General features: G+C 38.4%; 1 protein-coding gene across 1 annotated transcript in view; it reads right to left on the bottom strand.

Annotated features, from left to right (window-relative positions):
• The window catches only part of ADAM28 (ADAM metallopeptidase domain 28), a 59,475-nt gene extending 35,861 nt beyond the window's left edge, over positions 1 to 23,614 (bottom strand). The window contains exons 1-8 of the mRNA XM_089912797.1: positions 23,140 to 23,614; positions 15,887 to 15,990; positions 11,521 to 11,597; positions 9,960 to 10,038; positions 8,065 to 8,141; positions 6,245 to 6,437; positions 4,423 to 4,494; positions 3,450 to 3,521 (exon numbers count right to left, since the gene is read on the bottom strand). Coding sequence (XP_089768923.1) covers positions 3,450 to 3,521; positions 4,423 to 4,494; positions 6,245 to 6,437; positions 8,065 to 8,141; positions 9,960 to 10,038; positions 11,521 to 11,597; positions 15,887 to 15,990; positions 23,140 to 23,191 — 726 coding nt within the window. The 5' untranslated portion in view covers positions 23,192 to 23,614. The remainder of the gene's footprint in view (positions 1 to 3,449; positions 3,522 to 4,422; positions 4,495 to 6,244; positions 6,438 to 8,064; positions 8,142 to 9,959; positions 10,039 to 11,520; positions 11,598 to 15,886; positions 15,991 to 23,139) is intronic.
• Between the last annotated feature and the right edge of the window lie 2,020 nt (positions 23,615 to 25,634).

The following is a 25,634-nucleotide window of genomic DNA, read 5'->3' on the forward strand; positions in this document are numbered from 1 at the left end:
ACCTGCTGCATTTCCAAAACCCATTCACTCTCACAACCTTCTATACACTTTTTCATGCTTGCTCTTCTTTCTCAAAAATTCTGCCACTTTCTTTTAAATCCTCACTTTGAGCAGATGTCCCTGCTGCCAAATTCATCGAAGAGCATAGATGCAACCAGAAGAGAATCTCCACAAGCTCCCACCCCGTCCACCCACTGGTCTACACCTGTTCAAACAACCTGTGCTTCCCCTTCCTCACTATATGAATGAACTGTGAGCCCAAGGCCAACTTCTCCATGCATGCACTGGACCTGCCATCTCTCCCCAGATCAAAGAGATTCCTCCAAAAATTATTCCATCTTTTTTTCACTGTCAGTGTTTAGCCTTTTGTGCAGTGGTTCTCATCAGCATATAAAGGATGCCTCATCGTGGCGGGACCGGAATTTCTCTTTATGATTCTTCCTCCAATGACTTACGCCCCATTTCTCTGCTTCCATTTATAACAAAACTTCTGTATTTGCTGTCTCTAATTCCACTTCTTTCATTGTCTCCTGGACTCCCTGGAATCATGCTTTTACACTCCACAGGAACTTGCTTCATCCAGGAGACCAATAACTTCTACTTTGTTAAATCCAGTGACCAGTTCCTGGTCCTCAGAACATTTCACACCATTGATCATGTCTTCCTTTGATATATTTTTGTTTCAAGTAGCTTCTAGAATAACAACCTCTCCTGGATTTCCTCCTATCTCACTGTCTACTCCTTGGTCTCACCTCCACTCTCTCACCTCTTCCCCTCTTACTCCTCCTTAGAGAAGTACTTCAAGTATATATCTTTGTGTCCTCTTCCTACTTATCTACACCCATTCCCTTGGTGATTTTACAAACATTTTCTGCAAAGGTCCAGGTAGAAAATATTTTAGGCTTTGAGGCCATGTGGTCTTGGTTGCAATTACTCACCACCTTTGTTATTGTAGCAGGAAAGCAACCATAAACAATGTAAACAAATGGGCATGACTGTGTTTGAATAAAACTTTATTTTATAAAAAGGCAACAGGCCAGAGTTGGTCCACAGGCTACAGTTTGCTAACCTGTGTCTTATGCCATCTATACGTGCTAAAGTCATAGATTTATATCTATGGACCTGGACCTGCCATCTCTTGCCCTGAACTTCAATCTTGTATCTCCAGCATTTCCACCTAGAAATTTTTATACAAAGAGATATCTCAAAGTTGCTGTGTCCAAAATGGAAATCCTAATCTTTCCTCTGATAGATTTCCATCATCCCCCACCATTGTTCCCCATTCTTGAAGTTGCTTAGGTCAAAACCCTTGGTGTCACCTGACTCCACTCTTTTTCTTATGCTTCTCATCTTCCACCCACCTCGTAAACCCAGTTGACTCTGTCCAGACATCAGATCTTCTCAATAGGTCTCCCATCACTGCCTTTTCTCAAGCCACCATCTTCTCTTGCCCTGAATTATGACACGATTCCCCTACCTGGTCTTGTTTCTGCCCTTGCTTTCCTTCAGTTTATTTTCAACAGAATGGCCAACGTAATCTTTTAAGAACACAGATCTGAACATGTCACACCTCAGCTCAGGCTTTCCAATGTCTTCCTCATTCATTAAGAATAACAAAGTGCTAAATACCATATGATATCACTTATATGTGGAATCTAAAATGTGACATAAATGAACCTATCCACGAAACAGAAACCAACTCACACACATAGAGAACAGACTTGTGGTTGCCAAAGGAGAGGGGGGTGGGAGAGGGAAGGGTTTGGAGTTTGAGATTAGCAGACGAAAACTATTACATGTAGGATGGATAAACAACAAGGTCCTGCTGTGTAGCACAGGGAATTGCACTCAGTATCCTGTGATAAACCGTATGGAAGAGAATATGAAAAAGAATGGATACATGTGTGTGTGTGTAACTGAATCACTTTGCTGTACAGCAGAAATTAACATTGTAAATCAACTATGCTTCAATTAAAAAAAAGAATAGCAAAGTCCTTACGCAGACCCACAGGGCCTTCAGGTTCTGCCCACTGCTACCTTTAGATGTCATCTCCCACCCTAGCCCTGGCTTATTACAACCAGCCACAATGGCCTTCCCCTTATTCCTCAAACAAGGCAATCTAGGTTCTGCCCTCAGGTCCTTTGCTCTGCCTAGGGTCAGACTTCTCTCCCTTCCTTCAAGTCTCTACTCAAATGTTACCCTATTAGAAATGACTTCCCTAACACAGCACCCAAGATATCTCAATCTTTCTCCTCTCTCTCTCTCTCTCCCTTTCTCTCTTTTTAAAAACTCTGCTTTATTTTTCTTTATAGCACTTATCACCATCTTACATACTCTTTATTTGACTTGTTTGTTTGCCTCCTTGAACAAGGATGCTAACTTCCTGAAGGGAAGGATAACTCCTTGAAAAAAAGGATATTTGTCAGTTTTGTCCCCCATTTTATTTCTGTAATCTAGAAAAGTACCGACACAAAGTAGGTGCTCAATAAATATGGCCAGTTCTTGGGGCTCATTAAGAGGAGTCAGCATACTCTTTGTGGTGAGAAGATGAGATATGACCTTGGTCATTGTATCCACCTTCGTTTTATTTCTATCCTCAGAGGATTTGCAGGACCACAAGTGACTCAGCCATTTCAACTAAGTAGGTAACCATATGTTCAACTAATAGGAAACTAACATATAGTTTAGTTTAGAACATATAGTATAGTTTAGTTTAAGCTAAACTAACATATAGTTTAGTTTAGTATAGAAGGTTGTGAGAGTGAAATGGGTTTTGGAAATGCAGCAGATTTAAATAGAAATGATATAAAAATCATTTTTTAAAAGTTCTTAGAAATTAGATAATAAAATCATGTTTAAAGAACCAAATCAACAGTTGTACAATGGAAACAGGCGTGGAAATCTAACCAATCTAAGTTGAAATCTTCTCTCTACCATTTCCTAACTTTGTGATTTTAGGCAAGTTATTTTGCATCTTAGAAACTAATTTCTTAGCTATAAATTACATTTAATAATATGTTAGCGTTGTTCAAGGATTAAATGAGATTAGGTATTGAAAGCTGCTATGTACCAGAGCTTGGCTTATTTTGTTTTTTGGTTGGTTGGTTGGTTGGTTTTCCATTTTCTTCCTTAGATTGGTTTTCTATTGGGATTTGTATGTCAGCATTTTCTTACTGGGTTTTAGAAAAATAAAAACCATGAAACAAAACCACCTCCTATATCTTCATGGACCTGAGAATAGTGTGGTGAGTATGTGAGATACTTCTCTATCATGTAATATTAATATTCAATTAAGTTGCCAAAGTTGTGGTCACCCTTCAAGAGCCAGTAAGCAGTATTAGTCTTAGGACTATTGGCTTTTCTTCCCTGCTTCATGAACATTCATAGAAACACCCAATGGCACCACCTAGCAAATTGTTAAAATTACACTTAATAAAATATATCATACCATGTTGATGTAATTGACCATCTCAAACACCCTCTTTCTTATTTCCTCTTGATCTTGATTGTACTTTTTAAACTACAGACAAAATATAGACATTGATAGAAATGAATATAATTGGAAGGTAAGAAAAAGCAATTTCACTTTATTTTACTTATTATAACTAATGATCAGTTATAAAAGTTAACACTTAAACATTAAAAACAAAGCATTTCCTTATTTCTCTACCTAAATTAAAGCAGTCTGGAAGAAGAGATGATGTTTTGTCCTCTGAAGTACTAGCTCAGTGTAAAGCTCTAAGGAGCTATTGCAGACATATTTTCAGTTAAATACCATGGTTTCCTAAGCTGAGGAGCACTAGTGCAAGGAATAGTCTACTTATTTCAAAAAATATGAGCAGTAAGTGAATTTAGTATAATAAGAGAGGTCAAAATTTTAGGGTCTGAACTAACTTACATTATCATAACACAAAAATTTTCCTTTTGAGAGCACACATGTGGACTTCAGGTTTAGAACAATCAATATATAAAATGCATTCTTATAAAAGAAGATTAACAATGAATATTACCAAAAAATCATCTTTTTCAGAAAATTCTATCCATTAGTTTTTTTTAATTTTATTTACCACTCCCTGATGAGCATAAATTTTAATTTACCAATGATTTAACTACTTAACAGAAGACAAAGTGACAAAGGAATTTAATTCGAAAATAAGTTTGGGGCTCTTCAGACAATGAGAAAGGCACATTATAGTGCAAAAAAATCAGTTTATGCATATCATATTAGGTGTACATTCCTTAAAAGGTAAGATCATATCAGTCTAATTATATGTTGTATTTCCTAGGTTCAAAACAATTTGTAAAAAAGAATAGCTCATACTCATTATTTTTAAAAACTTATCCATCCATTATTTAATATCTTACATAATAAATTTATGTAGTATAGCATTTTGAAAGACACATTTATCTGATATAATTACCTCACCATTATCCAGGACCAAAAAATATTCTATGTATTTATTTTGTTCCCAAGCCTTCTGGTCTTTGGATTTCTATAATAAACATAAAAAAGAAGATTACTAAGACAACATCTTTCTCTGCAAGAGTCATTCTTAAATTTTAAATGAGTAATTCTGTAAGAGCTGGTTGGTCTGGGAATGAAGGAAGACAATATTACCATTTTGACTCTAACTAACCATCCAGAATCATCTATAGACAAGGCTCAGAATGTCAGAGGTAGAAGAGACATTGGTGATATTCTAGTCTGGCCCCTTCATTTTTACCAAAGAGTGTAAAGGATTACACAACTGAGTGCTAAAAATAAAACCAAAGTCTTCATATTTTTTGAACGGTGGACTTTCTCCACTAGCCTGCTGTGAAATAGAGGCACGTTAACTTCAGCATCCTCCTAGGGTTTTGTTTTGTTTTGGTTGCCTTTTATTCCTATCCCAGTGAATACACCCTCCTTTACCAATGGTGCAAAGTCCAGAGCCACCGCGGCACCCAGTCTGTCCTTTTCTTCTCAGACAGTGCTTGATCTCCTTCCCACATTCCAAGCCTCCCTATTTTCAGTTTCTTTCTCTCCACAAAATGAAACAAAAACAAAAAACATGTTTCACGTAGATTTTTTACTGATCTGGGTTCTTGAACTCTTTAATCAGTAGAAATTGGTAAGAGGCCAGATGAGAAATTCAGACAAGGGTTAGATGCATGAAGTAGGTAGCTACTTGTAACCGTCTGGCCTCTAAAGGCAAAGGCTGGAGATATACATTTGATGGTAATTAGTGAAGTTCCTATTTAAATAAGACATAGCACTGGATGAGATTACCTAGGAAGAATGTGTAGATAAAGTAAAGAATGGGACCCAGTATTGAGTTACATGAGGCCTCTAATATTTAGTGGTCCATCAGAGGCGGGATAACAGTGAGAGGAACTGAGAAGAAGTAGCAAAACCAAACAATAAGCTGTCATGAGAGCGAGGTTATTTGCACACAGTTACCAAGGAATTGAGACAGAAAGACTAGAGGCCTGTACCAAGCTAAACCAGGAGATCAACGTTCATAGGAACATATAGCTCAGAGTGATTCTCCTGGACTCTTAGATATCATACCGCTGGTAGAATTTAAACCCATAGCAAATTGAATCCAACAGAGATTCTATTTTATTCAAACCTATTCTGTCCAGTGCTTATGCATTCTGAGAACATGTATCAGTAGAAGAGATGATTGGATGTGAAGCGTATCCTAAAGAAAATGAAGGTAATAATGACAAAGTTTTTGTGTATATATTTTATAGTTTCAAACACAAGCAATATTCATTTTCCTTCTGTGACCAGAAGCTGAATTCCAGGTATGAAAGAATATTCTAAGTTCCTGTGGGAAGATCTGATATTTATTTTGCCCACTGCTATATCCCCAGCACCTATGGTGGTACTTTAAGAAAGATTTATTGAATAAATTCATTCATGGAGAAGGCAGGGTATTTTATCTCAAAGCAGTAATAATACTTTACACCTTTGTTGTATGTTGTAGCATCACGAAAGCTGTCTGCTTCTAGGAGGCCAGCATTATATCGATGCATCTTTTTAACCCTTGCACACAACATGTTGTTAATAATAGTTGATCCTTACACACTCATTAAATAAATCGTCAATGTACAGTAAGGTTTTAATGTCTCTTTAACCTACTAGTTTCAACAATGACTGTAAAGTTTCAGTCAGTTGGAGCTACTAAGACTGGAAACCAGAGCAGCCAGGATGAGATACATGAGAGCACCGCAAATAAAAAATAAAAGTAGGCATACAAGAAGACTGGTGGCCGATGGGACTGCATTCTGATGAATTTCAGGTACCCATAACATGTCATCCATCCCACAGTTGCTGTTAGTCTTCTGTTCATCAGGATCGTGCTTGAAGAGTGCATGTTCCTGTTCATCCTGATGTGTGGGGCTTAAAGGTTCAATGAAGTACTTTTGATCTCCCTGACTGAAGTAACCCCTGAAAAACACAAGAATCTAAGCTTCCTAAAAATATTCCAGTTCTGAGCACTAAAGACTTGTCGACTTCAAAATATGACCAATGCCAAAGCATTCCAAGCTCATGGCAGTAAAATATAGTATAACATTATAGCTGAAGAGACGCTTAGAGATTACCTAAACTTATTTTCTCTATGAGGAAATTGGACTGGTTGGGGAGAAGTAACTACTGCAGTCATATAGCTAACCTGTGTCAGAACTGGTGCTAGAATGGAAAATTCCTGACTCTCAGTCAAGAGTCCTTCCGATTCTCATGCCTGGTCTGCTCTAAAGATACACCGACAATAAAAGAGACTTTGAAGTCTTATAGATAGAGTTAAAATTCTGAGTCTATCACTTATTATCCGTGATACCATGGGAAAAAGACTTAAACTCACATAGCCTTAGTTCTCCACCTCTGAAATGGGAATAATAATATCTACCTAATAGTATAGTTGTAAAGATTGAAGGAGATAATACGTAAGGCACATAATCAATGAATATTATCAATTTCTTCTCGATTCTCTCTGCTAAAGCCCTGAGCTAAGATTCATTTAACCGTGAATTAGGGAGCGAGCACCCATTATTCATTAGACACTGGGGCAAGGGCAGAAGGTAAAAGGAAAAGAGTCGTGGTCTCTCATCTCATGGAGCTTATATTCAAATAAGGAAGATGGATGTGGATCGAATAATCACATTTGATCCACAAATATATACAATTATATGATGTATACGTAATACATGCAATTATGGCAGATAATTGCTAGGAAGCAAAAGTCTGAGAATATATAGCAGGGAGACTGGACTAGGCATACATGGAAGTAGAAGAGTGGACTGGGGAAGTAAGTTAGGTGATTTATTGCAACAGTCTGCCTAAAGGATCATGGCAGTTTGGACTAGGATGTGGCAGTAGAGAGAGAATGTAGTGAATAATCTCAGGGAATATTTAGAACACATAATCAATAGGGCTTGTTAAATGGATAGAAAATGCGTATTTGAAAGGCAAGAAGTCATCAAGGAATCTAGGTTTCTGCATTAGGTGGTTGGTTGACTATATCTTTTACTGAGATAGGAAGCACTGGAAAAACGCCACATGAGGGAGAATATCATTAGTTGGATTTGGAGTATATTAAGATTGAGATTTCCTTAAGATATCCAGATATGGAGAGATATGGAGATATGGAAGAGGAAGTGAGCTAATGAAGTCTGGGCATCAGAAGAGATATCTTACTGTAGACAAATACATGACAAGTCATTAACATCGCAAGAGAAATGGATGCCATAGGCATGGATTGGACACACTAGAGAGAGTTTAGAGTGAAGAGAGGTGTTCCCATTCCCTAAAGATTCTGACTCTAAAACTGGGACTCAAAAACCTATATTCTGAAAACAAGCAAACAAACAAAGACAACTCTGCAAGCAATTCAGAGGTGTAATTTACAAACTACTACCAAGAAAAGCCATGTTTCCTTCAAATTTCACAATTTTTGAGTCCTTAGAATTCATACTCAACTATAGTATAATTTATTATATTTGAGATTCTTTAGGTAATTAACACACACACACACACCCATCATCACAGGTACAAACAAACCATTATGAAGCCTTACCTTAGACCCCTACATGTGCTGATACTAGCATCAGAAACCTTTTCATTAATGATGTGTCCTTGGTAATAACAGTCATCCTAGAGAAAAGGGAAAAGGGGTTTGACAAAGGAAAAGTGTGCATGTACTTTAGACCCGCTACTAAATTTGAATTTGAAATCTTGAAACAAGATCTATAATGGTTTCAAATCATTTTATGCTGAACAACAAAAAAAATTTTTTTTAATTTCTTTTCTTTTTTTTTTGGCCGCATCGGGTCTTAGTTGCAGCACGCAGGATCATCGTTGAGGCATGAAGGATCTTTCGTTGCGGCGTGCTGGCTTCTCTCTAGTTGTGGTGTGTGGGCTCTCTAGTTGAGGCACGCGAGCTCAGTAGTTGTGGCATGCAGGCTTAGTTGCCAAACGGCATGTGGGATCTTAGTCCCCCAACCAGGGATCAAACCCTCATCCCCTGCATTGGAAGGTGGACTCTTTACCACTGGACCACCGGGGAAGTCTCCCTAAAAAAAATTTTTTTAAGCAGCCTTTTGTGGTTAAAATCTTTACTATTTAGCTAATGATCCCAAATGCTTAGGGGGCATTAACTAAACACTGTCGTAAATTTTGTTGTTGCAGAAGAAGGATAACAGGGATGAATACAGTCTGGGAAAAAAACAACTCACAGGTATAAGTTTAAAACCTGAGCCCCCAAAACACCAGACATTCATTCTTTTCCTTGGCTAATTGCTCAGTAAAATTTCCTAACACTGATGAACTCTTTCCAATGAATGGATTATTCAGTTTGTGCTGTTATTTCTTGATTTTTCCAAACAGCGCCACCAGACTAACTAGATTAACATCCCTGTATCCACTCGAAGCCAAATGCTCAGTCTTAGCACTTTTTCACATGGATGTACTTCAGTCAAATTCACCTTTGTACTTTGGAACAGGTGAGGTATTGGCCCACATAAACCTCTGTGCATTGCTATGGAAGAAAATGCTTGAAAAACTTCCTCAGAATAGATGGCAAGGATAAAACACTCCTCATACCACTTCATCCTGTCTTCTTCTCTGAATAAGAATCCAGAGTGGGAAATATTTAGGGAAAACACAGAATTCTACAATTCTACCATTGAGGAAATAGTCTTGAGTTTGAGAGACTACATGATCCTGAGAGGTGACTGGCACTGAATAAGAACACCAGATACATTTAATTCTCTACTTTTCAAATGAAAATAAGAAGCTCTTTCTGCCCACTCTCCTATAAGGAGTCCTTAAAGGCTGGAAAGGGTTACCATGGTGGTCAAGGAATACATTTGTTCTTGTCAAACTATAAAAATGTTAGAGGATCTATTAAGAAATGACTACTGTTTCTGTTTTGTAAAAAAGTTCATTTGTATCATTTTTTTTTAGATTCCACATGTAAGTGATATCATATGGTATTTGTCTTTCTCTGTCTGACTTACTTCACTTAGTATGATAATCTCTAGGTCCATCCATGTTGCTGCAAATGGGATTTTTCATTCTTTTTTATGACTGAGTAATATTCCATAGTATATAGGTACCACATCTTATATACACTACTATATATAAAATAGATAATCAACAAGGACCTACTGTATAGCACAGGGACCTCTACTCAGTATTCCATAATAAGCTATATGGGAAAAGAATCTGGAAAAGAAGAGATATATATATACATGTATAACTGAATCACTTTTCTGTACACCTGAAACTGACACAATATTGTAAATCAACTATACTCCAATATAAAATAAAAATTAAAGAAAAGAAATTACTACTGTGAAAAAAACATCGTTGCCATAACACCATTTCACTTTCACTAATTGGCAATGACACTGCTTCTGAGTGTGTGGGTCACACGCCAATTAGCAATGAATTTAGGATACTCTGTCTTACCATGATCTGTGGGCTCCTGGTGACCTCCTTTCCAGTGGAATTATAATATGTTTCCGTGTAGCCGGGTGCAAGGAGACCCCTGAGGGTGGGAGGAAAATGTCATGTTTACTCATGCTAATTGCAAAGTCCAGTGATCAAAGGGAGAGCTTTCCCTGGGTGTGGAGCAAAGTTTTACCTCTTAGCCCCTCAGGGCAAATGCTTAAACCGGAGAGAGTGGGAAGGGCAGGGACATTCCTGAGTAGTGTGGAACAATGTCTGTTTCCTCATCAGACTCTGCCTGTTTGTCTGAGGAGAGATTTGAGGAAGAAATAGAACTGAGTAGGGCAAAGTTGATGAAAATGACTGAAAAGAGCAATGTTCTTCCCCACAGCTAAGGATGGCTGCCTTTTTCACCCAGTCCTTGTCAGTTACCAGTAACTTAACAGTTGCAGCAGTGGAAAGTGTACTGAAAACTGACTTGCACTTGGTAGTGTGGGCTCTTTCAGCGTTCTCACTGAGCTTCCTAAAGTTCTTTCAATTATCCACCAGCAAACAGGAGTCTGAATATATTTTTAAAAGAGGCAGGGCGAGGAGAAAAGGAAGTAACTAATATGTATTCTATACCATCTCTATCCTGGCTGCTGGGATAGACCTATTACACATATCATTTAATCATTTCAACAATCCTACCAGATAAATATTACTCTCCTTATTTTTCAGATGAGATTAAACAGTTCAAGTGGCAAAGAATCCTATCCAGATTTGCCTGAATTCAAAGCCTGTACTATTTCCATTGTACCACACTGTTTCCAAACTCTCGACAGTTGTGGCTTTTTGCAAAAGGTGACAGTCTATTTGAGGGGAAAAAAAAAAATCTCATTGCCCTATACTGAATAATTGAGGGATTAATAAAGCTTGAAAGCACAGAATTAGGAAGAAACTACTTCGGATATAGTCTAGATATAGGATGATCAAGATCTGGGTGAGAGCTGAGATAGTGAAATTTGAAAAAGAATGTTGGATTTCAATGAACTGAATGAAGAGAATGAAGGAATACAGGAAAATGTAATGTATGAGAAAATGGAGGGTTAGTGGTTGGCTGGGTAGAAACAGCATTGGCGTTGCAATCAGGGGACCCTGATTCAGTTTTTACCACTGACTTGTTTTTTGGCCCTAGAGTTTATTTAACTTATGTATGTCTTGTTTTTCTGATGAAAATAGTTGCAATTTTTTTTAATATCTAATCTTTCAGTGTTAAAATAACAAAATGCAGTGATGCATGGGGGAGACTTAAAAATCTATGTGCTGTTTCATAGAAGTTGATAAAATATACGTCTGCCTGCACCTCGTTCATTGTGTTTTATGACTTCAACTGGCAAAACACTAGTAAAGTGTTACCTTCCTCAGTGTCTCTACTACTTCAGTACAAACAAATACTCGCGGAAGCCCTTGGGTCACTTGAGAGTAAAAGATGATTAGCCAAGGTTTGTGGGAGTCCTAAGTAGTAACAGACTCAGTTATCACACTTGCCACATGCTAACTGGCTGTTGGTGAGGATAGTATCAGAAGTAAAGACTCTTACTTGTTTTTCTTCAAGTAAAGCACTGCGATTTTTCCATTAACTGTCATTTCATACTTCAATTCAGTTTCAAATTTTTCCTGCAAAAATGCACAAACACTTACTGGTGATTAAAAACATACACACACAGATTCATTTGGCTATGTCCATCTGTCTCATCATTAGAAAGCAATGTCTGCTTTTCTTTAACAGTGGTCTCTATAATTCCAAATGTCTGCTTCTGCCTCTTTTTAACAAGTCAAACAGCTGCCAACTGAATAGACACATTATCTGAGGCCTTTATACAAACCCATCTATCCATCCAGGCAGCCTCACATTCTACAAAGAAGATGTGAGTGTGGGTTATATGCCAGGCACTGCTAAGTTGTGGAAACTGGCCTCTGAGCAGGAAAAATTGGTACCGACTGCCAGAAAGCTTATAATATTGCGGAAAGACAGACAATAGAAGTGAGTTATATGATAAGGGGTATGAATCTGGAAGCAGGGTAGGATGTCTAACGTCTTAAGGGCAGGGAAAGGCTTTCCTGAGGAAGGAACATGTCAGCTGAGATATGAATTAGCCAGGTGACACAGGGTAGGGAAGTTATTTGAGAAGAAGTACTACTATGCACACAGACCCAAAGACCCGCAAGCCTCTCAACTGATGATTTGGTCTAGAGGTCTTCTCACTGCTACGTGGAGGGCAGAATATGGGCAAAATGACATGAATCTGTACCCTAAGGCAGGAAGAAGTCATCAGGAAGAAAACATAGTCTCGGGTGTTCAGAAAGAGAAGAAAATGTCACTTCTAGTAAACTGTGTGGAAAAGGAGAACTATTTTAAGTTTAGATTTATATATACAGGAGGAGATAGAGAGGTCTATACAGAAGAATTTTAAAGAAGATGCTATCAGGTGCTGAATTCTGACTTTGTCCTATAAAACAGGGTTATTAGCCATGGTGACACGTAATATCTACCAATTCACTGGGAAGTACCAGGACATTATTAAAGAGATCCAATATGGCAGAGCAAACGTGATAAAGCACCAGTTATTATGGACTCAGTGATGCTTCCGCTGCTGTGTTACACCTAAGGTCAAGCTGTCTTGTCTCCTCCCTCTGCTGAAGGAGAGAAAAGGACCTGAGCTCATCCAGGGACAATAGAAAGTTAGAGCCAAATGAGAAGGAAATCCAAATAAGAGGGGATATATGTATACATATAGCTGATTCATTTCGCTATGCAGTATAAACTAACACAATATTATAAAGCAGCTATACTCCAATACAAATTTTTAAAAATAGAATTGTTGATAAAAAAGAAAGGGGCTTGCCTGGTGGCGCAGTGGTTGGGAGTCCGCCTGCCGATGCAGGGGACACGGGTTCGTGCCCCGGTCCGGGAAGATCCCACATGCCGTGGAGCGGCTGGGCCCGTGAGCCACGGCCGCTGAGCCTGTGCGTCCGGAGCCTGTGCTCCGCAACGGGAGGGGCCGTAACAGTGAGAGGCCCGTGTACAGCAAAAAAAAAACAAAAAAACAAAAAAAAAAGTTGGAGCCATCTGGTCAGAGTGTTGTGCAGGGATTTGCCATCTCCGAGGTCAGTTATTTCAGCTAAAATTTCCTTTAAATTTTCAGTTATTGAAGTGTGTCTCTGGTGTCAAAAATCTCAGACTATAAATATCCTACACTGTGGGTCTAGAGGAGGGGAAGCTGCTCTAACTCAGTTCACTTTCATGAATAACAGGAGCTGGAAAAAAGCCTGAGGGTTGAAAACAAACGTCATGGAGAATTGTCACCACTTCTTGTTCAGGCTTAAGAAAGGCCAGATAAAATGAAAAAATTAGGAGGATACCAGATATGACCGTCCATACAGAAGAGCCTTCCAGATATCTGTTTTCTGTCAGCAATGGATTTTAGTAGATTTTCAGATAAAATATTATTTGGAGGTTGTTTCAGAAAAGATAATTGGGTAATGGGAGTTTTAGCCAATACTATCATAGAGGGTACAGATGAAAGAAAACAGCAAAGAAGAAAACCAGAGACTATACGAAAGAGGGTGCACTGGGTAATGTTATAACTGTACTTCTCAAGTAGAAGCTCATGGTGGAGAACAATGCCTGCTAATAAGAAGTGTGTCTTATTTGTATTCTATCTAGGTTCTGAGCTATGGGTTGGGAGAAGAAATAGGCACCTTGATTTGGAGAGCTTCCACTAGAAGGAAATGATTTGGAGCCCACTGAGTAAGATTAACTGGGCACAGGGACATATAAATAAAAATTTCCTCCAGGAAACACCATGGGTAAGGTCTAGTGGGTGGATTGGGACGGTTAGAGTCCTGTATGGTTCTGAGATGGAAACAGAACTATAAAGTCAACATGATGCCTGTGAATACACAAAGGAAACCCTGTAGCCCAACTATTGTGATAACATACAGTAATCCGAGGCCTCTGAAAGCCTTGGTGGACCTAGCTAAGGCCTGACATTGTTCCCAATAGGGGAGGCATTGTGATGCCAGATATATATATATTTTTTTTTTTTTTTTTTTGCGGTACGCGGGCCTCTCACTGTTGTGGCCTCTCCCGTTGCGGAGCACAGGCTCCGGACGCGCAGGCTCAGCGGCCATGGCTCACGGGTCCAGCCGCTCTGCGGCATGTGGGATCTTCCCGGACTGGGGCACGAACCCGCGTCCCCTACATCAGCAGGCGGACTCTCAACCACTGCGCCACCAGGGAAGCCCCAGATATTTTGTTTTAAGGCATGGACCAACAGCAAGATATTTTTGGCCTCTAAGGAAGCATGTGATCTGGAGACTGCAAGAACAGTGACCACCTTCAGAATGTAAGTTTCAACATCAGGGACCTTGACTGAGAATGTGTTGACTATACATCTATGCAGGTTTATAGGAAATGTATTCCACTTACACTCATTCATTTGTCTATTTGTTTACTTACTCATTTACTCACTTATTCAACAAACGCTTATTCAGGTCTCCTTATGCCATGTATGTAAAATACAGTCAAGAATACAATCATGAATCAAATCTTTAAGATTCTGTCTTGGCTGTTAGTGCCTCCTCCAGAAAATGTTTCAGAGGATTACTTCATTCTAGCTCAAATCTTAAGTAATGTGGCCAGGTGTGAGGAAGTCAGAAAAATGGGCCATGCTCTTTGCATACCTGACAGGTAATGTTGGTGCCTTAATTCTCTGGTCCAGCAGAGGGCACAGTGGTATAATAAAAAGTACAAGAGTCCTCATCTTCACTGCCTTGAGAAGTGATCAATCCAGACTGAGATCTTTGTAGATACAGGGATCCCCTCTGTCCCATGCACTCTAAATTCTAAATGTTTCAAGTAATTGCTAATCAATTATTTGCACAAGGAAGACCAAGAGTCTCAACACAGAAACCACAAAGTTAATTTCTAGCAACTTGGCTTTCACCTCAAAATATTCAGTGGAAGATGTAGTTGGCATTTTTAAGAGACTGCCAGAAAGCATTTGAAGAAAGCCATATTGACAGGGAATCCAATGCATATGGGTCCTATATAAATTTAGCAGAAACATTTTGTTGAGAGACAATTATTTTGGGAAACAGAGTCTACTCTGGGTTCTGTTGCTATACATGTGTTTGCTTTAGAAAAAATAATTTGTGAGGAACTTTGTCCAGTTGGGGAATATGAGCTTCCAGTGAGTTTCATCTTACAATAGGTAGATGTAAAAGTTGTCATTTATGTCTCATTTATTTGTATTTTCCTGGCACCCAGCAGAAGACTTCCAGGTGTAGGTAATTAGAAAATTGCTGTGGAATGAATCATTATGTTTTAGCTTTCCTCTTTTGACTGAGAATGTGTGTTTTGTCAAGTGGTAAGAATTCTACAAACTTTAATAGCCGACTCTTTTGAAAAAAGAGGTAAATTTTATGTTCAATTACAGTAATTAATCCTAATTTACTACACATATATGCATTTATTCACCCACAATATTTTATTTTTTACTTCAATTTTAGTGTTCACGGTTTTGTTTGTATGTGTGTATGTATAGATGATAGATAGAGATATATAAAGAGGTAGATAAAAGAAGTTGCATCAAATTCTTTAGAAGTAACAGAATAAATTATAAATTACCATAAATAAAGTTTACCCTCTGTGTGACCTTGGACAGTTAGTTTATTTCAACTGCCAGAACTTTAAAATCAAAATAAAGCTAATAATAGAATGTTGGGTTATTGTGAAGATTAATAAAGGTAAGACAGGTTAAAAAACACAAATGTGTGTATGTATATATACAAAAATATGTATATATATCTACATATTAAATATAGTTATATATATGCGTATGTGTGTGTATATGTGTGTGTGTGCGTGTATTCAAAATTCTTTATTAAATCAAAAGCTGTACCTGTTGACCTGGATCCTTGACCTCTCTTTTATGCAGTGGATGAAGTCTTCTGGGATAAACCACTTCATAGTTTTTCACTCCAGGGAGTTCTTTTATAGAATTTACTGAGCAAAAAAAAAAAAAAAAAAAGGTAGAGAAGATTCAGCTAAGCAGAACTAACATATGCTGTTCGGTAGTGGTCATGTTGATTGCGTTTCTGATGAATGATGCCACACGCAGGGGCTTTAACTGATGTGAGAGAGTTATAAAAGTGCAGACACCAGAAAAGATCAGCAAAATTAGAAGCCCACTCTTCCTCTCAGATCTTTAATCTACATCTTCAGATATTCTCCCACTGAAAGTTTACTGGTGTTTCTCAGCTTAGTGAAGATATTTCTTTGGAATTTTCCCGCTTCTCTTTACCACTTTGTGTCCCCTAGGGGAAGGGAGCAAAAGGTTCAGGCAAAAGCCAGGACAAGAGAACAGAAGCCAAAGTAATCCTCTAAGAACCTAATCAGTGTCAGAATAATCAAACTGAAGCACTCTGAAACTACACAGTGTCATAAAAATGAAATAACTAATGGATACCAGTTCAGATTCTAATATATTTTTCTTGGGTTTTCCAACAGCAATATTTTACAGTAATGAAAGAAACGAAATCAGTAAGAAAAGGCTCCAATATCAGCTCCATAGAAGGGGCTGACTTTTGCAGTACAGACATACCTTCATTTTTGAATACAAAACGTGAAAAACATGAAACTTGGAGAAGCAGACAATTAGAGCACTAGGACTGGCCTGGAAGGAAAACTTCTGAACCTGCAGTTATATTGAAAGAGAATTGGAAAGATTCAACCTACTATGGCATCTTGAATTCTCATTTCAATGTTGTTTCCAGAAGTTATTTTTTTCAGAGAAATTCAGTTTTCCCAAAGCTGATGCTGAATTTTCTATTTTCTTTTTTATTTGCCCACATGGTCCAGTCCCTGCTCTGTATAAAGAAGTGCCTGAGGAAATGTCAACAGACCAGCTCTTTAGAGGTTAAGGGGCTGCAGATCCACAGAGAATGTAGGTACAAGGGAACAGGGATCCACAGGATGGCCCCAACCCAGCAGTTTCCTAACTGGAACTGGAAAGGCTTTAAATGACTAGAGGGTAATTCTAGCTCATTAAAATAGGCAAACCTAAATTCTATGATAACATAAATTTATGTGATGGGGTTGATCTTTTAGCAAATAAAACAGTATTTTTCATTAGTCGCTTTGCATGAATGTACACTTATCCCAGTGATGTTCCAGAGAATAAATGCTTATTTTTTCAAAGTTTCTTCAGAAACTAAAGTAGAAACTTTTCAAAATTCCTAGTGATATCAATTTTCTTTTATCATTTTAGGATGGCTTTCATTCTTCTGACCATTCAAGAGCCATCTGCATATCTAACTTTGAAGAATAGAAAAAGTGATTAAATTTGCTAAAAGCTCACTGGGTCAAAAACGGAGTGTTAAAGTGATGAAATGGCATTTCTTTCACTGGCTCAAGATTTACTGTTAAAAATAATTCAAAAACACTTAAAGCCGTGGCGTCAACACTAGACTACATTAACTTTGGGTTTAGTTTGGGTTTTTTAATTGTGAAAAGAGGGGGCAGATTAAATGATCTTGAAGAACAGTTCAAGTAGTCTACAACTTTATGCAAATAAATACAGAATCTCCAATGATCTCTTTGAATAGGTGACGGTCATTTCAATAATGTTCTATTCAGAACCTTGTGATAAAATGTCTCATTACATAGTCACACTTCAAGAATTACATCACAAGTTCCCTCAGTCACTTACTTCTTACTTCTAGAGCTAATCACTGGGCATCTTTTATTTCTATTTAATTAATTTTTGGTAGAGGAAAATAATAATGTTAGTTTTAAAACAATAAGCGAGGTTCAAAAGCCTAAAGGAACAGTAAATCAGTCATTTTCTTTCCATCGAGTGAAAATTTTCCTAATTATCATAATTATTTCAAAATAATAAGATGCCAAGAGTAAGAAAATTACTCTTGCCAGAAATTAACTGATGGTAGCAATTCCGTACAGTCTCCTGTTAATCTCTAAGTACACCATAAGGCACCCGCATGCTGTCTGGTGGACTGTGTTCAATCAATGCAATTAGTCCCATTAATATGGAGCTCATGAAGCCATATATTCACCAACATTGCAACCAGAGTAACTCTTCTAAAAATGCTGTATGAAACACACATTATTCTGATGGGAAATATTAGTCTAAGCTGCCCTCAGTTCATAAAATAATAACTACCCAACTAATTCTTTTTATAAAAGCAGAAAGGGATAACACTCACATGCTCCCCTTCAGAAGTGGTGAGAAGGGGACAGGCCAATCCAACCAACACAAGTTTTCTCTGATATACACATTGACCTCCATGCCTCTAGTTAGTATCTAAATGCTAATGTTTCCCAACTGACTATGAAATATGGAGTCTAAGCATGTAAATCAGTGGAGAAATTTCTTTCCAACTCTTTGTTTGATGGCCAAGCACTTCCAAATGGCAACCAAAACAAATCAATGAAGAAACTAAACCAGGATATTTTTTAAAACGCCTCCAGCAACCTCTCACTTTCTTCAGTGTGAAGTGAACAGATTTCCAGCTTTTCACATTCTTGCAGCAGGGTACATTCTCTAAAGATAACAGATAGAATTTCCCTTAGTGGCCCTTCTTTTTCTGAAACCGCGAAGGCCCTGAAAGAACGAGATTTGAGATACAACAAATTATACAGCAGTTAAAGAGAGGCAACAGACCTAAGTGTTGTTTGGCTCATCATCCTAACGTGTGATGGTGCCGTCTCCTCCCAGCTGTGTAACAGCTCACTGTTATTCTGAGGCCTGTGGAACCAACACAACTATCATCCAGGGATTACACAAATCTGAGATGAAACACAATATGTTTCTACTAATTCACTTTAATGCTTGCTTTTCTCTCTCCCACAGAACTCACGGGATGGATTAGTTTTGACTAGCAAAACCGGATCAAGAAAAAGAAAACTCTTATTTGGCTTTGGGTTAGATCATTATTTTCACTGTTTATTAGTTTTAGAAGAGTGAAATCTTTGGGGGGGGTACTTTGGGGGGGGTACTTTTTATTTGGCAATAATTTCAAATGTATACAAGAATTGCAAGAATAGGAATAGTACAAATAACGTCTTTATATCCTTCACCCGGATTTACCTAATTCACAGATCTACCCTATTGCCAACATGTTCATGAGTGACAAAGTATTCTTGTAAGCCACCAATATTTTGAGGTTGTTGTCACTGAGATTTTGAATATTCTCAGTCTCTCACATATATACATATGTGTATATACACATACATATGTATATAAATATACATACACATACACACAATTTTTTCTAACCATTTGAGGATGAGTTACACTACATACATCATGGTTCTTTACCCCTACAAACTTGAGTATTTCCTAAGTACAAGAATATTCTCTTACACAGCCATAGCACAGCTCTCAAATTTAAGAAATTTAACACTGAGCCAGTACTTTTACCTAATCTACCATCAGTATTCCAGTTTTGTCAATTGACCAAATAATATCCTTTATAGCATTTTCCCCATTCCAGTGCAGGATCCACTCTAGGGTCAGGTATTTTATCTAGTTTTCATGTTTGTGGCCTCTCCCGTTGCGGAGCACAGGCTCCGGATGCGCAGGCTCAGCGGCCACGGCTCACGGGCCCAGCCGCTCCGCGGCATGTGGGATCTTCCTGGACCGAGGCACGAACCCGCGTCCCCTGAATCGGCAGGCGGACTCTCAACCACTGCGCCACCAGGGAAGCCCTCTTTACTCTCTTTTAATCTGGAAACTTCTGACCTTCCTTCCACCCTCCTTTCATCCTTCCTTCCAACCGTTTTCTTTCTTTCTTTCTCTTTCTTCCTTCCTCTATCTCTCTTTCTCTCTCTGCCTCCCTCCCTCTGTCTTTAGAAAAGTTAAATCTTGTTGACAAGATTAATATACCAGACATTAGTCTGGATGGCTACTTTATCTTTTAATGTGTTTGGAGCCATTTTAGAGTTTAGCCCCTTTGTACATAATACTGATATTTCCATTTTTCTTCAAATCTGTTCAAAACTGTTGAAAGCAATGTCTTTTCAAACTAAACACATGATGTTAAGCCCTGAATCAGGGTTTATGCAATGACATGGACTTAGGTTCTGGGATTCTCTGTACCCCATCAAGCTACCCCATCAAACTATCTGGTGATTTTAAACTTCATGCAGTAAAGGTGAGTACAAACACTAAAGGAAAAAACACATCCTAATTATGTCTATCACTTTGGCTCTAAAGATCAAATTACGTATACTCTTTGGGGTCTTCCAGTCGACTTATGGAGACAGGAAGAAATTGCAATTTGAAATAAAATAATTTCAAAAAGTACTGTACCCCCTGGATATTCTGCTGAAGTAAAGAAATTTCTCCTTACTTCTTCACCCCCAAGCACCTGTCACATTCTTTAAATTTTTTTCCCTTTCCTACAATGAAATCTTATAAGTTATTTTTCTCAGGGGATTGTAAAGCTCATTACAAACAGTTGGCCTGATTTGACCTCATTTTTTAGTTTCGCATATGTAAGAACTGGGCAGGAGTCATGGTTGGAGGGGCACATACTTATTCTCTGGATGATGGGGGCAGAGAAACAAAAAAAGGAAGAGATGGGAAAATGGAAATGGCTTTATGTCTTACATTTCAGTGGGTATTTCATTTCAGGGTTATTTCAGGGACCATGGAGACATTCCTTTTTTTTTTTTTTTTTTGGCTGCGTTGGGTCTTGGTTGCTGCACACAGGCTTTCTCTAGTTGTGGTGAGCAGGGGCTACTCTTCATTGTGGTGCATGGCCTTCTTATTGCCGTGGCTTCTCTTGTTGCGGGGCATGGGGTCTAGGCTCATGGGCTTCAGTAGCGGCACACCGGCTCAGTAGTTGTGGCACGTGGGCTCAGTAGTTGTGGCTCACAGGCTTAGTTGCTCTGCGGCATGTGGGATCTACCGGACCAGGGCTCGAACCTGTGTCCCCCGAATTGGCAGTCGGATTCATGGAGACATTCTTGAAAATACACAATGGAAAATAAAAAAGAGGGGGCAGCTTTCTGTTCCAGATGGAAGATAAGGGAAGGCAGCTTTCTGTTCATCCCCCCATCCTCACAAAAGCCACTTCAGAACCTCTGTCCCCTTCTCACCAAGTATTCAGAGATGTCACAGTTTGTGACATGACCTCTAAAAATGTTTTGTCTCTTGGGGCAAATGATGTGAATGCAAAGACAGGAGAACAGAATCAGTTAGTATGCCCAAATTCACCGAAAAGGCTATAATGTGGGTGGACCACACTGGTAGCTATGTTATTCTGTTAACAGACCCAGCTTGATCTTTATGCTGTTGGGTAAGGCTAGTACACAAACAATTCTTATGTTTCAACCAAGCAAAGTGTCCCAGAGAGTGTTCAGTGATCCTACTTTTGGAGAATGTAGGGAAAGAAGATTTCTATTAACTTTGACTCAAAAAATAGGAATTTTAAGTCAATAATTTAAATTCCTAGCACAGTTCTATACCAAAAGATGTTAAGTTAAAACTTTCCCAAGTCTGAAAAACAAATCAGAAACCAGCGTAAAAGGAAAGATGCTTTTAGTGACAAAGTACTGAGTGGGCAAAAGGGGTAGGAGAATATTTCCCTACCTAACCCCATCCTTCTTGTTGATAATTTGTTCCCATTTCTAGGTCCCGGCAAACATTCTAAAGCCCAGGAAAAGGTTTACCAGGGAAGGAGTCTCACGCACTGAAGCTAACGTGCTGAATTTCAATAAGCTCTCGAAGTAGAAATAAACAAAGGAAATGTGTTAGCCAATGTAATTTAACCAAAATCTAATTGGAGAATTCATCAGAGATGGAGAGATATGCTAGATATAATTGATTATTAGGAAGTAATATTACTCTACTTTTGAATTCTTAAACTGAAAATTGCTGCTCACCATCTGGCACTACAAGAATGAAGTCACTTGGGGCTTCCCTGGTGGCGCAGTGATTGGGAGTCCGCCTGCCGATGCAGGGGACACGGGTTCGTGCCCCGGTCCGGGAAGATCCCACATGCCGCGGAGCGGCTGGGCCTGTGAGCTATGGCCACTGAGCCTGCACGTCCGGAGCCGCGTACGCCAAAAAAAAAAAAAAAAAAAAAGAATGAAGTCACTAGCCACTGCAGTAGTTGACCTTCAAATACACAGCCTGAAACAGGAGTTCAGGGCCGGCAAAGATCAGAAATGAGGCACTCTGTACTCTGGGAAAAACTGGCAGAACAGACCTTCAGATAATTAGATACTTTTAGGAGAAGATGTTATGAACCCAATTTCTTGCATTTTCTCATATCTAGAAAAGCTCTAAAATTATTAATGGAGACATCCGCTCACCGTGACTAGCAGCAACCTCCTGCCAAAATGTATGCTTGATTCCATGGATCCCCCTTCAACAAAACACATAATACTGATCTCCCTGCCCTACTTCTTCTGAACAGTTCCTCACAGTTATCTGAGAAGTTGTCTCCCAGGCTATAGTCCTCATTTTGCCCCAAATAAAACTTCACTCACAACTCTCACATTGTGCTTTTTTTTTTTCAGTCGACAAATGTTTGATCTAACCAGCAAAATGTAACTGAATGATCAACATAAGTTCAACGGCAACATTGTTTTGATCAAGTAATATCACAGTGCTTTATAAACATGAAATGGGTCCACTACTTATTTCTAATTCGTCATATTTATCATCACCAATAATGAAAGGACTAAATATAAAAATGTGATGGAAAGGAATAGGACGAATCAAACTGGCCCCAATAATAATAATAGATACTTTCTGAAGCCTTCTGTACCGCAATAACCAGTCAAACCTGCCTCATCTTAACTGCTCTAAAAACTGACAAGGTTGATTTGGGTGCATTCCATTCTTTGATGCAAAGATCACATTCACTGTTTAAATGATGCTGAATTAAATTTCCCTTCTCATTTCTAAGTGTTCTCAGATCAGATGTGTAAATATTGATTCAAGAAGTCTGCTTGCCTCTCCTTTACACTGAGTGTTTAAATCAGTACGGGCCCCCCAAAACAACAAATTAAACCAGCTCAACTGGTTAGTAAAATTGGTTAAAAAAAAAATACTGGGAGAAGATGAAAAGCAAGCAGTTCCCTGGGTATTTAACAGAACCTGAAAAGGAGTTAAACACCTACCCGGAAGTGGAGAAAGGAGGAAAGCGGCTGTCAAAAGAAGCCCTCGCCACATGCTGGGTGATCCCAGGAGCCTGGTGTCTGTCCTTCTGTCTCAAGCAGACGTGCACTGGGTTTGTCCCTTCCTCTCAAGTGAGACAGAATGAAACCTCAGGGTTCATTCTTGTCTCTGCTTCAGGAAGTGTTTACTAAAGGTGTTGCCCAACCTCAGAGCTATGGTCCTGTGACAATGGCACAGCAGGCGGAAGTTCTGGCCACAGTCTGGCTCTAAGATCCCTTGATCCTACGCTATTGTTTCTCTTTCTTTCTTCCCCATATTCCCCACTCAGAAGTAGTACATTTCCAGTAAAATACTATATTCCAATAAGCCACTGCAATAATGGCTTCAATGTAGCTTGATAAATGTGTGTATTTATTATGTGTATAATAAATATATGTGTATGTACACACTACTATATATAAAATAGATAACCAGCAAGGACCTCCTGTATAGCACAGGGAACTATACTCAGTATTTTGTAATGACCTCTAAGAGAAAAGAATCTGAAAAAGTATATATATATTTGTAAATATATATATACACACATATATACATGTATATATAAAAGTATATATATATATATATGTAGCTGAATCACTTTGCGGATCCCTGAAACTAACACAACACTGTAAAGCAACTTTACTTCAATAAAAAAATGAATAAATAAAAATTAAAAAAATAAAAAGCAAAATAAATAAATACATGTATATGTATTTGCTATGTTGGCAAAAATTTATTGAGAAGGTTATCCTCTCACATATATAAGTGGTTCAGTGAAGCAATTTCTGATCCAATCCCATTATTGTGTAAAACTCTCTTTTCCAGTTATTTTGTATCCTTAGCCTGTTCTTCCACAATGGCGATCTCAGGGAGCTTGAACTCTCATGAAATAAGAATGTAGGACTCTATAAGCTCAAGGTTTTTCAGCCCTCCAAGGGTATTCGTATCATCAATAACAACCAAGAGAAGGGGGTAGGGGGAAGCCTTTAAGACTCAAAAAATGTAATTTCCAGGATAATTTCAGGAGTTGTCACAGGTGGTAGTGAGTCTAAGCTGGCATGCCCAGATATCACACAGTATAGCTAATATTAATTAGAGCTGCTTACCAAGTTCCAGGTCCTTTATACTAATTATCATATTGATTCTTATGATACTCCTGTGTGATAAATATCATCTTACCCATATTTTGTATACGAAAAAAACTGGGGTTTAAAAAGATAAAAAATTCAGAAGATTAAGACTCAGTTTTCCTCATTTTATAAAATAAAAAGAGTACGCAGCTTGCCCACAGTTACCTAGCTAGCAAGTGGTAGGAGTGGAATTTGGACCTGGTGTTGTCTGATCTCCTACTCACAGACTCTAATGCCTCCTACTTATGCAGTTGATTTATACACCCAGTTATATTTCTGTTGAGAAAGAAATATACAATTCCTACTAAAAAACCCTGAAGTATTATTACAAAACCCATTCCTGGTCCACTAAAATTATGCATCATTTTATGGATTCTGAAGCACATTCTTATACTAGTGATTGCAATGAAAAGGGATATCTCTAAATGATAATACACATATTGGCCAACAAGCATAAGGGAATTTTTTAATCTAGTTATTGAACATTTCAGCCAACAGGACATCACAGGTGTCTTGTCTCTTCCATCCAAGTTCTACTGGTTTGTTTTTTTCAGGGAACAGAAAGAATACCTCTGCTTTTAAATGACTACATGGTTTTTCTCCATTAATTCTGTACACATTCATTAGTATCTTATGCGTAGGACGCTGAGGTCATGGCTGAAAACACAATCATTTCCTTTGAGACGCTTACAGTCTGGTGAGGCAGATAGGCAAGAACAGTTACCATGAAGTTGTGCAAAGTGAGTACTGTCCGTATATCACAGTACCTTGTGTTTAGTGCTATGATAGATTTAGGCATAGAGGTCAGAAGTCAGAGGTGACCTCTATGCCGAAATCCTATCAGGGCAAGGAAGGCTTCCTGGAGGCAAGAACAATGAGATCAATGAAGAACCAACTGTGAGAAGTAGTGAGGAGGATAAACACATTAGTTTATGGCTGGTAATGTTTTGGTGTTTTTGGAGCAAAGAGTGTCTGGGGGAATGGGAAGATGTTGTTGTGATATCAGCACAGGAACTTGAGTGGGAAAATACAGGTTCAAGTTCTTACTCTGCCACTTGCTTTATTACACTGGGAATATAACTTTCTCTTAAATCTTGATTATGGAGAAAGTTAAGTTCCAAAGTCATGTAGCAAATAACTTCCAGCATTCTACTTCACTGGACTTTATAAGGATCAAATGATAATATATATCTGAAAAGCGCTTGTAAAATGTTTACTTTATCCTCTATTCTACAAAAATTTCTCTTAGTTAAATGTCACCTAAAGAGAGGATTCTAACAAGATGATCCATTTTAATCATTTGATTAAAAATAGTGAGGAATGAAATC

Source organism: Delphinapterus leucas, chromosome 6, assembly GCF_059928025.1.
Source record: "Delphinapterus leucas isolate spDelLeu-1000000601 "Yukka" chromosome 6, BTC_Dleu_Yukka2, whole genome shotgun sequence".
NCBI lineage: Eukaryota > Metazoa > Chordata > Mammalia > Artiodactyla > Monodontidae > Delphinapterus > Delphinapterus leucas.